This window comes from Diadema antillarum, unplaced genomic scaffold (genome assembly GCF_040938485.1).
Source record: "Diadema antillarum isolate AM-2024a unplaced genomic scaffold, OU_Dant_1.0 scf00000226, whole genome shotgun sequence".
Taxonomy (NCBI): domain Eukaryota; kingdom Metazoa; phylum Echinodermata; class Echinoidea; order Diadematoida; family Diadematidae; genus Diadema; species Diadema antillarum.
In genome coordinates, this window is record NW_027271115.1 from 1089857 (window position 1) to 1103101 (window position 13245).

General features: G+C 40.1%; 1 protein-coding gene across 1 annotated transcript in view; it reads right to left on the reverse strand.

The window, feature by feature from the left end:
- The window catches only part of LOC139724736 (unconventional myosin-XVIIIa-like), a 191008-nt gene that overhangs the window by 26729 nt on the left and 151034 nt on the right, over window positions 1-13245 (reverse strand). Inside the window, exons 31-35 of the mRNA XM_071635858.1 lie at window positions 12863-12976; window positions 12217-12333; window positions 11365-11448; window positions 9757-9894; window positions 8527-8712 (exon numbers count right to left, since the gene is read on the reverse strand). Coding sequence (XP_071491959.1) covers window positions 8527-8712; window positions 9757-9894; window positions 11365-11448; window positions 12217-12333; window positions 12863-12976 — 639 coding nt within the window. The remainder of the gene's footprint in view (window positions 1-8526; window positions 8713-9756; window positions 9895-11364; window positions 11449-12216; window positions 12334-12862; window positions 12977-13245) is intronic.

Below are 13245 nucleotides of genomic sequence, written 5' to 3' on the forward strand. Positions count from 1 at the left end.
TGATCCCCGACATGAATGTGATGTGCACGTATATTTCTCCGTTCAGTACTGTACAACACAGTCGCAAATTTAACCACTCGCAAAATTGTTGGGAAGTCCCAATTCATGAAAAAATTAGACTCACTAAATATATGGTGTATACAGTATCCCCTCCCTCCAATAAAAAATGTATGGACTTGTCAAATGTCAGTCAGTAATTGAACAAACATGATCACATCTAAGTCCTGACATGAGACAAACTCATGAGCATTTTTTGATGGAACACTCTGTAACAATGTTTCTTTCAGCTTCATTTGTATACAATTTCTATCACCTTTGAATGGATTCATTGCAATAAAATATAATGGATATGGGGTGGGGGTGGGGTGGGGGGAGGCAGTGGAAGTTACTTTGAAAAAACAAAATCCTGGCAAAAATTTGCCAGTCAGCCGGCGTGTAACTGTGCACTCTCTCGGTGCAGCTTGCCGGAATCCAATTTTCATTTGCCCCACGGCTGAAGGTGGAGATGAGTGCTCAGGTAGCGCCACGACAGGAATGTCAAACAGACTGTAATGTAAAAATCACAGAGATGTGTGAGAGGAAATATTGCCCCTGGGGCTCATGGCTCTGGAATCAACAAGCCAGGATGGGTGAGAGAGAGAGGGGCTCCGGGAAGTCAATCCTGTCTTTGTGTAAATCTGATACACAATCTGTGGGCCACTCAGAAAATGCATTGACCTGTTATAGGAGCTGGCGAGGTGGATGGATTCATTTTTTTCCCCCATTTTTTTTTTTTTTTTTTTTTTGGGGGGGGGGGGGGGAGGTGGTGAGTTTACATCTTTCAGTCTGACGTCATGGAATAAATACCAAATGTCATCTATCACCTTTCAACGAAAAAGCCATGAAAAGGGGATAATAACATTACAGGGCATGATTGATGCCTGAACTTGTCTGCGTGTGTGCGTGTGTGTGGGGGGGGGGGGGGTGATTTAATATGCCTGTAATGCACATAAGGTACATACAACATAAGCAGTCAGATGTTTTGAATGGGGCTTGTATAGAGGCTTTGTTATGTAGCTCTTTTTGCGTGTGTGTGTGTTTGCATGTTGATGTGCACCTGACTGTTTGTGTGTGTTTGTGTATGTGTGCATGTATGTGCATGTGTGTTGATGGGTATGCTTACAGATTCATCAAATCTTTGTGTGCAGTGAACCTCTCAGTCCCACACACAGCTCTCAGCGCCCTGGTCCTTTGAAGTAACTGGAATGGATGCCGGAGGGGTCCCCTTTATTGGGCTGCAGAAATGGGTCAATTGGAAGCGACGTTCCAAATGTTTCCTCTTCTGAAGGTAGTCTGGGGATTAATTGGGTCAACCCATCTTACTTCTCTCTTACTTCTGTCAGCCCATCTAGAGCTATTTTGCCTTGGTAGGAAGTTTTTCTCCCTGTCTCCCCCCCCCCCCCCCCCCCCCCAGTGTTGATTAACAACTAGTTGAGTGCATCTATTTTATCATCTTTTATTCCAAGAATCTCTCTTTAATACCAGCATTTCTCACATGCCCTGCAAGGTTGAGGGTACAAACTTTTGATTAATTTTTTGGCATAGGGGCCATTTTAAAGTGAACTAGGCTAGTATAAAATTCCATGCTTTTTGAGTATTAAAGTACAATGCTTAATATCTCAAAAAGTGTTTGCATGCTGGTCCTTTTACAATACTTGCAAAGGAATGTCCAAACAGGATGAAAAAGAGAGCAAACAGAATGATATATGAGCTTTTGATATTCCAGGAGTCAGAGCAACTCTTATAGAAAATACTTTCAATATTTGATGCATTTACAACTTCCTATCAAAATCTGAATGATTATATCAATAAAGAGCATTTGTATATCAAAACCTTTCATCACATATAACATTACCATACAAATCTATATGAGAAACTAGAAATGTCGCTACGGCGACTGATGCCTCCGCCATAATGCATGATTCTCCCAATAGGTGTATAGTACAATGTCTTCACAATGTGTGATGACAGTTTCACATAACTGGCAAAATATCGAAATAACAGGTTTATCAGAAATATCTTGAATGTTCACTTTCCACGAACTGGGTTTGCTATAATTGTCTATTAAAGAGTGCAGGTACACATATTTGGGGAATTGGAAATTTTTACTTGACTTCTGACCGACCTTATTATAAGTTTATGCATTGAGTATAATTTTCAAAATATGAAGAAAGAGTGTAATTACCAGTACAAAATATATATATATTTTTCATTTAAACCTAACCTTTGACCTTTGACCTTCTGGCTGGAAATTTCCAAGAGAATCTCCATTAAGTAATACATGTACATATACTAAATTTTAAAACTAATAATGCAATCATTGCATATACTAGTACAGGCGTATATGAGGGAAATAGTAACATTTTGAGAAGTTGACCTTGACCTTTGACCCCTGACTATTGACCCATGACCCCTAAATTCCCTAGATAATCCCTGCCAGTCAGTACATGCATGTACCAAGTTCAATGAAGATACATTGAACCATTTGTGAGAAAAGTGATATTGCAACATTTTCACCTAACCTTTGACCTTTTGACCTTTGACCTTATGACATGAAACTCTCTCTGGAGAATCTTTATGCAGTAGTACATGTCTACACTAAGTTTCAAGAAAATAACTGCAGGCATTGCATAGATATGGGGGAAATAGCAACATTTTTAGCATTTGACCTTGACCTTTTGACCTTTGACCTCTTGTCAATGTCACTAAAATCTACTCAACTAATTGTCCCATCATACATCATATTTGGACCAAGTTTGGTGAAAGCTGCTTCATCCAGTTTTGAGTTATCACGTAAACAGATAAATTTTAGGATTTGACCTTGATCTTTGACCTTTGACCTCTGTCCGATTTCACTGAAAAACTAATCAAATAATTGTCCCATCATACATCATCCTCCAACGAAGTTTGGTGAAATTTGCTCCATACAGTCTTGAGTTATCGCGTAAACGGATAAATTTCATGATTTGACCTTGACCTTTGACCTTTAGCCGATTTCACCTAAAATCTAATCAAATCATTGCCCCATCATACTTCATACTTGGACCAAGTTTGGTAAAATTCCAGTAAATATTACTCAAGTTATCGCGTAAACGAAAGCGGACGGACGTACGTACGGACGTATGTACGGACGTACGGACGTACGGACGGACGGACGGACAACCCGAAAACATAATGCCTCCGGCACCACTACGTGGCGGAGGCATAAAAACTTTAGGTCTGGTAATATCACTTTACTCCTAAGAAACATATATCTTCCAAGTATCTTTCTAACAGATATCTTTCAGTAACCACAGCTACATGAAGTATGTATTCAAATAGTGTTGATAGTAGTGGAATGAAAATCAGCAGATACTGTCATACAGGGTTTGCATATCCCTGTTCTTGCTATAATGGTATTTTCAGCAAAGGTACAGTGCATTCTATCTTGCAGTACATGATAAAGACATGGCATGGGGTTTCAATATGAGATAATTCTTCTACTCTCTTTCTTTCTGACTGTATTTCAATTTTTTTTTCTCTTCCATATCAGCCTGATGATATTTGGTGCTCTTATCACGCTGCATGGGAAGAATAATTGTAAGCGGAACTAAAATTATAATACCGAGACTCATATGATTCATTTCATCTCACACAAGACCAAAAAAAGTGCCACGTAACTTTGAGCAGTGCACGACACATCAAACTGCCATGCAAACTTTTGAGATCATTTTCCTCAACCCACCAGACAATATTCTTGACAAATTTTTACCTCAACCCACCAGACAACATTCTTGACAAAATTTTTACCTCAACCCACCAGACAACATTCTTGACAAAATTTTATGACAACTTTGGTCGGGCTTGCAGGATTAAGTGGTAAACAGATGTTATCATTGTGGGGAAAAAAAAAACCAAACGACAAAATACAAACAAACAAACACGTCAGAAACAATTTTAGCTTTTACTGGGCAACGCAATACTTTCATGAATATGGCAGTTTGTAACTCCTCCAAGCACATATGCACCATCAATATGCAGGAAGCCAGACATCATCCATTCCAATAAATGGTAGGCTAAAGAGACAAATGTCTTCACTCCTTCCAGCAGTCAAGTGTAAGTGGCACTTAACGGGCAATGCGGTGAGTTGATGGAGGGTGACAGCCATGCACGTTTCTGTGTCGTGAAAACGAAACCTCAATGAAGAGAACCACTTTACGAAGTCCATTTGGGGCTGGGACGGTCAGCTGACCTGACTTTTGGCGCATTAGGAGTGGTCATTGTCTACACAGCACTTACACCCTGGAGAATTGTCCTGTCTTCCCTTAAGCTAATATCTGGCCATTTTCAGCCCAAAATGCTGATGTATTTCTGGTACATCACCCTTTGATAAGCGAGATAGCTAGGCATTTCAAACCTATTGTCAAGTGTCTTGTAATTTCCTCAATGTTTATGATGGAATCAAATGTATGAAGCATGGTACACTCTACAGTGATCAACGCTATTTATAAATACTGGGGAGCAAATACAGCAGTTTGAACATTATGGTTTAACAAAATGAGGTATCTTTAAACATTTTCCTTTCTATAAAAAAAGAAAGAAAGCTATCTGCTCAAAACAAAAACATTCACTTCCTTAATGCAGTGAAACAGTGGGTTCAGATTACTAAAACTTTCATTGAAACTGGGGCAGATATGGAGAAGAATGTACAAAAAAACAGACCATTTTTTCATACATGTTGCTTCATTTTTTAAGATTCATTTGTCTATCTCGTTCTCTGGAAGTTTCCACAATAATCTCAAAATTCTACTTTTTGTTCAAAAATGTAATCAACCATAATATCATTATTTTTCTTTTGTTATTGATGAAAAGCACTAAGAAACAACTTATTGTTGGCAACAGTGATGTACAAATGAAATTATTGCATTGTAATGTTTCTTACTACAAGGGTACTGAATAAAAGTAATAGATAACAACATCAGAGTAATTTGCCTTGATTTGTTCTAATTTTCAATGATTTGCATTTTCTCCTTGGGCAAAGTCTCCTGTTACAAGTTTAAACATTCCAAGAGTTTAGTAGGTGCCTTTGAATGTTTTTTTTTCCCTACATTACAATCAAACATCATTATCACCTCTCTATTGATTTTCAGGCATGCTATATCATTGAATACCTGAATGTTGAAAAGCCTGACAGTTCACAGGTTCCTCCACTTAATACATCCAAATGACACAAACAACGGGAAAAGAAAGTTGTCGCTTGAGTGATTCAGGCTGCAGCCAACGTACTGTGAGCTCCTCATGCAAACTCGCTAAGACACATTTAATTACCCCAAGTGCTTTACATGGCCTTGAGAGAGCTGAGAAGTACAGACAAATGTCTTCTCAAATCATTTCTTTTTTTCTGTGACCAATTTGGATGTGAGAAATGAGAATGGGAGAGACAAAAACAGACATCGGGAGATAGGAAGGGACAAACAGAGAGAAAATCTAAGAGATGGGTAAAATATAGTATGGAAATATGTGACCAAAAGAGGAGACAAGAACTATATAAACATTGCCTTTATCTGAGTCAAGTATTCCCAATGATGTTCTTATTCTAAGATAATGTTGAGAGTTCAAACAGAAAAGAAAAAGAACAGCGCAAATAAGAAGACTATAAAGAAAAATGAGAAAGGGAAAAAAAATCCACCAAAACTAGGTATGGAGTCAAAAAAATAAAGAGAGAGAGAAAAAAATTCCATCAGCAATTGGTATGGTGTCATGAGAGATAAGACTCAGAAGCAGGATGACTCGGGAGATGGCAGTTCCTGTCATCTCTTAGAGAAAGTATGTCACAACTTTAACCTCACAGATGTATAAGGCATACAAGAGAAATAGACAGGTAGAAAGGGAGAGAGAGAGAGGGAGAGAGACATAGAGAGAGAAAGCTACGACACATACACCACACAGCCCTGTCCATAAATAGCGGCGGTGACAATGCATACCGTCCTGAACACAACAATTACCCAGAATGGTGGGGAACGCAATCACTGGGATGAGATGCCTGACAAAGGCAAGCGGGTCCCAAAAAAAGTGACTGCTGATAACGTGATAAGGTCGCGGGGAACGGAAACAAGACACTGTACTACAGCGTCCTGGCGGAGCAGATTTCATCAAATTACTCCCTGGTCGCGCCAGCAAAACCCCCATCCATAAAATGCATTCAAAAAAATTCAAAATTTCCTGGACAGGAAAGACTGCCGCAATAAATTAATGAGAACACTTTATTTTCTTTGGCTTTTTCCATTTTGTGTTGGACAATTTTCCAGATGAAGGGTCCATGTTCTAGTTGTTTTTTTTTATTAAGTTAATCCAATAATAAGCCAGACAGTTTCAACACCTCACAATCTTGAACTCTGTGATATTATCAGAAGGCAAATATATAACACTGTGGCTGACCAGTTTGACTCTTGGGTCATGATGAAAAGGGCATCTTCCAAAGTGCTCAGGTAGGCTTCTATGCAACGAGTTCCCATTTTGATTCTTAGCTGATTGTATGTACATATTGTCTGTGTGTGTGTGTGTGTGTGTGTTTGTGAGTTTTGTGTCCGTGCATGTCTCTGGGTGTGTTGTATCTGTGTCTGTGTATCAACATCAACAGAGGACAAACAAGAATGTCCCACAGGAGTTAAGATTTAGGCATTCTGCTTCGCAGGGTTTCACAGCAGGGGCACTTTATTGGTGCAATCACATTTACATGCAAGAAATTTGATTAAAAACAAAAAATTGATTGAAAACCTTAGCATTAATTCTAAAAGCTGAGCAACCATACCTGTAATGAAACAGTCAAATAAAAAGGCATACTGTCTTACTTACAACTGTAAAAATTCACATTTGAAAAGTCTTGCATACATACCACAACAGCATTCACTCAAACGTGTATACACTGCAATGCGACCATGTGATATCATGAACATGAAACACTTAAAAAAAAAAAACCTTTTCCAATCCGAACACCTTCTCACACAGTTAAAATTTTGACCTGGAGAAGCAGACATGTTTTGCAATAAGAAGATTTTTTTTTCCCCTCCCTCAAAGCAATACTAGTTTTACTAAAGAATGCTTTGTATTGAAAAGGTATTTACCCCCTCAGAGCAATAGTTTCATTACCTAAGATTGACAGAAGCACACGTGGTATCTAGAAGGTATTTTTCTCCCTCGGAGCAGCAATTTCATTTTCCAAGAATGCTTTGTATTTAGTTTTTTTCTTTTCCTCCCCTCTTTACTGTAATTCAATTTTCTATGATTAACACAAATGCCAGGTTTTGTATAAAGAAGGTATCTCTTCCCCCCCCCCCCAGCGGTAATTTCATTTCCTAATATCGACAATGTTGCTCACTGTAGCATACTTGCGGACATATGGTACATCTAGGAATAACAGACACAGATACAGCTAAACAAACTACAGTCACACAGACAGACAGACAGACAGACAAAGAGTCGTCATAGGTGACTATCAAAAGAAAGATCCATGGAGTGGCATGTATTTTAACTCAAGACTGACATCCATTGAGGGGGTGGGAAACGCTGTTTACTAATGTCTTTACAAATTTGAGCAAAACAAAAAACTCCAAAACCCACAAACACACAAAGAAGGACTTTCAAGGACGATGTGTCACACACTTTCCCCCTCCATCTGTGCTCATTTTCTTAACATCCATATTCATGTGACTGTATGTGCACAGCTTTTCCCCCGGGCCCAGGCTCCTCCAACTTAGGAGGTCATAGTGTCATAAAGAAATCAGCAGTGATTGACATGACATTTAGCAGGTTAAATAATGCAAATAATTTCGTTGAATCATCTTTTTAAGGAGCTTTCCAAGCCCAACCGTGAGAGTTGCTGTTAATAAGTTGTACAGATTGTCCCTCAGAAATGACATTAAATGGAGATCCCATATGCGAGAGAGTAAGGAGTCATGCATATAAAATATCCCATGTCATTCAACGAATAGTAAGGCACAGAGTGCTAATCCAGTGAAATGGTCCCCCCACAACCCACACCAGAACAGGGACAAATGATGCTGACCACTCATGGTTCTGCCCAGGTGACTACCAATAGGGAGCTTTTAGGTTTTCACGATGCGGACATTCAGAGGAAAAAAAACCTGTTCTGCACAAGCCCAAAACTGCTTATCAAAATTGATCTCGCATCATCTGAGTTTTTATGGTCTGTTCCGGGCCATTTCAGCATCTGTCGAATTCACAACGCACAGAGCTACTTGACGCAATAATCATATGAGGGTGCTACTTTACTTTGAATACGCTGCATCCTTACGTAATCTAAAGCTACTTTGCGACACGACACATGGAGAGAGGAAAACGGCCAACGCAATCGTCGTCTAAACATCCGTGTCCCAAATCTGAAGCTCCCTAATGGTCACCAAATGGTATCAACAACATACACAGTGCCATATGAAGAAGAAGAAGAAGCCGTAGGGAGAAGAAAGAAGTGTAGGCTACGAGACTTACCAAAGCATGTTTCCTCTGGCTAGACTCGGACTCCTTGCGCTGTACCTCAGCGTGCTCCTCTCGTAGCTCCCTCAGCTCTCTCTGAAGCTTCCTGCTGGCCTCCTGACCTCGTAGCTCCTTCTGATGGACAGAGCTGTGGTCACTGGTTGACCGGTCCAAGGAGTCCCGCAGTCTCTCTACTTGGTTCTGGAGAGCCACGAATGAAACAGATGAAACATGCATTGAGTGGTACACTCTTGTCATACACATACTATTGAGCTCCTATAATTGCATACTGTAAAACCAGAACATTTGCATCATGAAACTTCGCGAATTGGAGCTGACGGCTTTTTGTGCAGTATAAAACTTTCGCAAGTTGCCACTAAAAAAACCTTTTGAGTGCATTTCACTTTCGCGAATCTTGCCTCGTTGTAAAATCCTCAAGAGTTTCATGCACGCAAAAATTTCTGGTTTTACAGTAGTATCATGAGAGTACAGCAGATAATTCCATGAAGTTACATTTTACTTTTCCGGAGTATGTCATGACACTATTTGGAAGATGAGTGTCTGTACTGAATGGATACCTAGGTGTACTGCTTTTTCAGGGTTAAAACCAGTACTATTGGCTTTAGAATCAGTATTTGAAAATTTAGGAAGAACAAAGAATGCTGCAAGTTTGTTCACTTCATTTTCAATTTTTGACAACATGAATTAATGATGCACCACGACATCAATTGTGCAAACACATCACGGAGAGAAACCCTGGTAATACAATGTACCACATACTACTGTAAAAGTGGAAATTTTCGCGGTGTTCAAATTTTCGCGCATTTCGCGCAACCAGAAACTAGCGCGAAAATAAAAGCACGCGAATATTTTTGCTTGCCATATGTGCCTGTGCGTGATGTCTTGATTCCGTGGAATTAAAAACACGCGAAACTCTTCCGACCCGGCCAAGCGCGAAAAATTAGTCACGCGAAAATATCCACTTTTACAGTAACGATTATATCCTTGCCTTCAAATGCTTAGCTTTACAATGTGTCACACTAACTTTGAACAAGTTCATTTGACCAGCAGAAAAAAAAATGGGTAAACATTTTGTGTAGAAAAAAAGAAGAGACTTGAAAGAAAGTGGGTAAAAAGAATCCTGGCTCAATGTAATCCCTTGATCAACCAACATAACACACAGCACTTCCTATTGTCCACTTCACCAATCACATTCACCATCAGGCTCACTGGCATGACTCTTACCTCCAGTTTGTTCTTGGTGGTCTGCTCCAGGTCCAGCCTTGCCTCCAGGTCCCGTGCCTTGGCCTCTAGTCGACTCATCTGGGCCTTGTCCACCATCGAATCTGTCATGAAGTCCAGCTTGCTCTGCAGTTCCGAGATCTAATGATGCAGATCAAGATTGATTTGTGATTATGATTTGAATTATGATTTCACATGGTAATGTACATGTAAGCAGCTGTGAATGCTTGTAAGAATGCAACCAAAGGAATGGTGGCTTTAAGTCCCGTAAGAAGAAGTAGGGAATGCGGATAAATGGTTGCTGTCAGGGGAATTGAACCATTAACCTCACAGTTGAGAGTCAATGGTCTCAGTCAAGTGAGCCACAATGGCTCTTGATTAACTCTACAACTGCCAACACTGCAAGTTTAAAACCATATCTACACATAACCATGCACACATTCAGAATTGGCAGAGTTAAGGGATGGAATTGTCGTGACAGCAGCACTGTCTCTCACTTGGGTGAAATCTTCAGCTACTGAAAAGCAGATTGACATGAAACATGACTGGTTTGCTTGAAATTGTTCTGTTCCACATTTCCACCCAGCTTGCGTTGCTCTTAATGGGTTGTGTGTTTGACAAAAACTCCCAAAATCGTAGAAGGTTATTAATTTCTTCTGTCATGCTATGGTACTGAATTTCCCTTCAACAACTGTATAGGTTCTTGTGTAGAGTCAAATATTTCTGTTTCTGTCTGCAATCCTATCATACATTTTGCTGATTAGGGTTCCAGTAGGAATGACCTTCTATCAAATGTCTAAAAGATAATGATTAAGGGGAAAAAAAAAGAGTTCTGCTAAGGCCCCATTCATAACAAGAACAAACAATCCATTCAAATATTACTCAGGTCTCAAATCTGCTTATATTCTCAACACCCCTGCCATATCTATACAGTTAACTGAGTGGTATTGCAGAGATAGAAAATAAATCAAATATTCATTTGGTGGGAAGCTAGAAAGTTGTCAAGTCAAAGTAGAGTTGAAGGCACTGTAAATGAAAGAAATATTCCACTCAGTGAAAACTACAAAAGTTAGCAGGTCACATCATGAATATGTGGTCCTGCTGACAACTACCACTTTGACGAGAAACAAACTAAAACAGCCCAAAGAAACAAAGCAGTAAATCACTCCCTCCTCACCAAAAAAAACCAAACAAACCCAACAAAAAAAAAAACACACACAAAAAAAAAAAAACAAATTTTTTTTTTTCTAATTTCCCAATATAGAACAAGTCTTTTGTTATGTCAGCAGCTTCCAGCTGCACGGCACCTCGCCCGAGCAGGGCACGCACTTATGAGCACGTATACAAAGCTCAAATACGCGCAGCTTGACCTCTCAAGTTTATTGACCCTATCTGCAAAAAAAATTAAAATCCTTTAAAAACCCATAAAAATTCCAGGACCACTACCAAATTTTGATCATCTGTTCCTTGTGTCATTCCCAACTTTTCCTGCAAGTTTCATCCAAATCTGTCCACAAATTTTTGAGTTATCTTGCACACAGACACACAAACAAACAAACAAATGCCAGTGAAAACATAACCTCCTTCCTTGACGGAGGTAATAATCCTCACCTTCTCCTGTAGTTCCTGTTTCTCTGTTGACATCTCGTTGATGGTCTCAAGGTGTTGATGGATCTTCCCTTGCTCCATAGACATCTGACGGAGAAAAGAAACAATACTCAGTCCAGTTGACTAGATTTACTGACATGGTTCATGATCTACTCTACCTGAATGACTGAGAATGTTCACAGACAAATACTCAGTCAGGCAAACCAACTTGACAAATGAGTCTGTATGACTTGAATACATTGGCGTCAACACTTGTCCAGAAATAGGTTATAATGGCATGAGGTTGATGAACAGAGTGGGAGAAAGATTGAGAAAAGAAAGAAGACAGAACGAAACAGACAAACTGAAAGACAGACAGACAGACAGACCGACAGACAGACAGATAGAAAAGACAGATGGATGGACAAAGGCAGAGAGATAGAGAGAGAGAGAGAGAGGGCTAGAGAAGGGGGATGGGGAAAGGGGAGAGAGGGAGGGGGAGGGTTGGGACAGTATTCAAAGAGAGCTCAGCAAATGGGGGGAAGTGATATGAATTCAGACTTTTATTCACTTTCTTGGCAACAAGAGATGACTTGTAGGGCCACAAGCTGTCCCTGGGGGTTCCGTGACATTTGCTCCTGCGACGGTTGCTCCCATGAAATATCTGCACGCAAAGCCAAACATAAATTCTACCTGCAAACGTAACCCTACTTCTAATCTTAATCCTCACATCAATTTAAACATAAAACCCTATCACAACCCTAACACAACCCTAAGTCCTTGGAGAATAAAGACTGCAGTAATTGTCGCAGGCGCAAATGTTGTGTCACCGTCCCTTGGGCACACTGTCTGGCCACCTACAGTGTACATACGTACCTGGTGAATAAGGGCGCGGTGTTTCTTCAGGAGGTCATTGAAATCCTCCTCCTGGTCCTCCAGTTTGCTTTCAATCTCTGTTTTATCCCGATTGGCCATGGACAGCTTTTCCTCAGCCTGATGGGAAAACAAAACAAACAAAATATCGCAATTGAATATATCTATCTATCTATCTACCTCTTTTAAAGTTTTGGCCCATAAACCTAGCACCTGTGACTTTGTGCCAGCTTTGTAACTCTATGTTCAAGTTCCCTTGGTGTAAAGTTCCCTTGGTGTAAATACCACATAAGATGATCATTTCTCCTACCCACCCCCCCCCCCCCCCCCCCACCCCCAATAGATCAAGCTAAATATTTTTGTTTTCCATTCAAGTGACCCTCTGGTTCTTTCAGCAAACAAGTAAATGCTTTTCCTCAGCCCTGAAATATGATCAATGGAGACAGCGCAGTCTTCAAATGACTGTCACTTCAGCTTGCCTCTCTGTACCATTTCATAAACGATTACGCTTGGAAAAGTTGGTACATCCGTGCTTTCTGTGGGAAAGCAAATTGTCAAGAAGATTAAATTAATACTGGGCAAGTTGATGCAGCCTTCATTCTGAAGGGTCACAGTTTTCTGGCCTTTGCCTAGGGCGGAAGGAACTCACATCAGCTTTAGCCCGCATCATGTCATCCAGCTGGGTCTGGAGTTCAGACAGCTCGGCCTCCAGGTTCTGCCTACCCTTGACCGCCGAGGCTGTGGCAAAGTGAGCATCCTCCAACTGCAAGGAGACAGAAAAAATATGAGAGTGAGTGAATGGCTTGACATGGAAAGCACATACAGTGGTACCTAGTTATAAAGAGGTTGGATATAACAAAGCCCTTTTGTAACGAGGCAATTTGCAGGTCCAATCTCTTTATGCTGTAAAACATGAAATTTTTGCATGCATTTTAATTTCTTGAATTTCGTGAGAGACAAGAATCATGATATTAAAATGCATGCGTAAGTTCTTGTCTACACCATATGCACTGAATGCCAGTGGCAATTCGC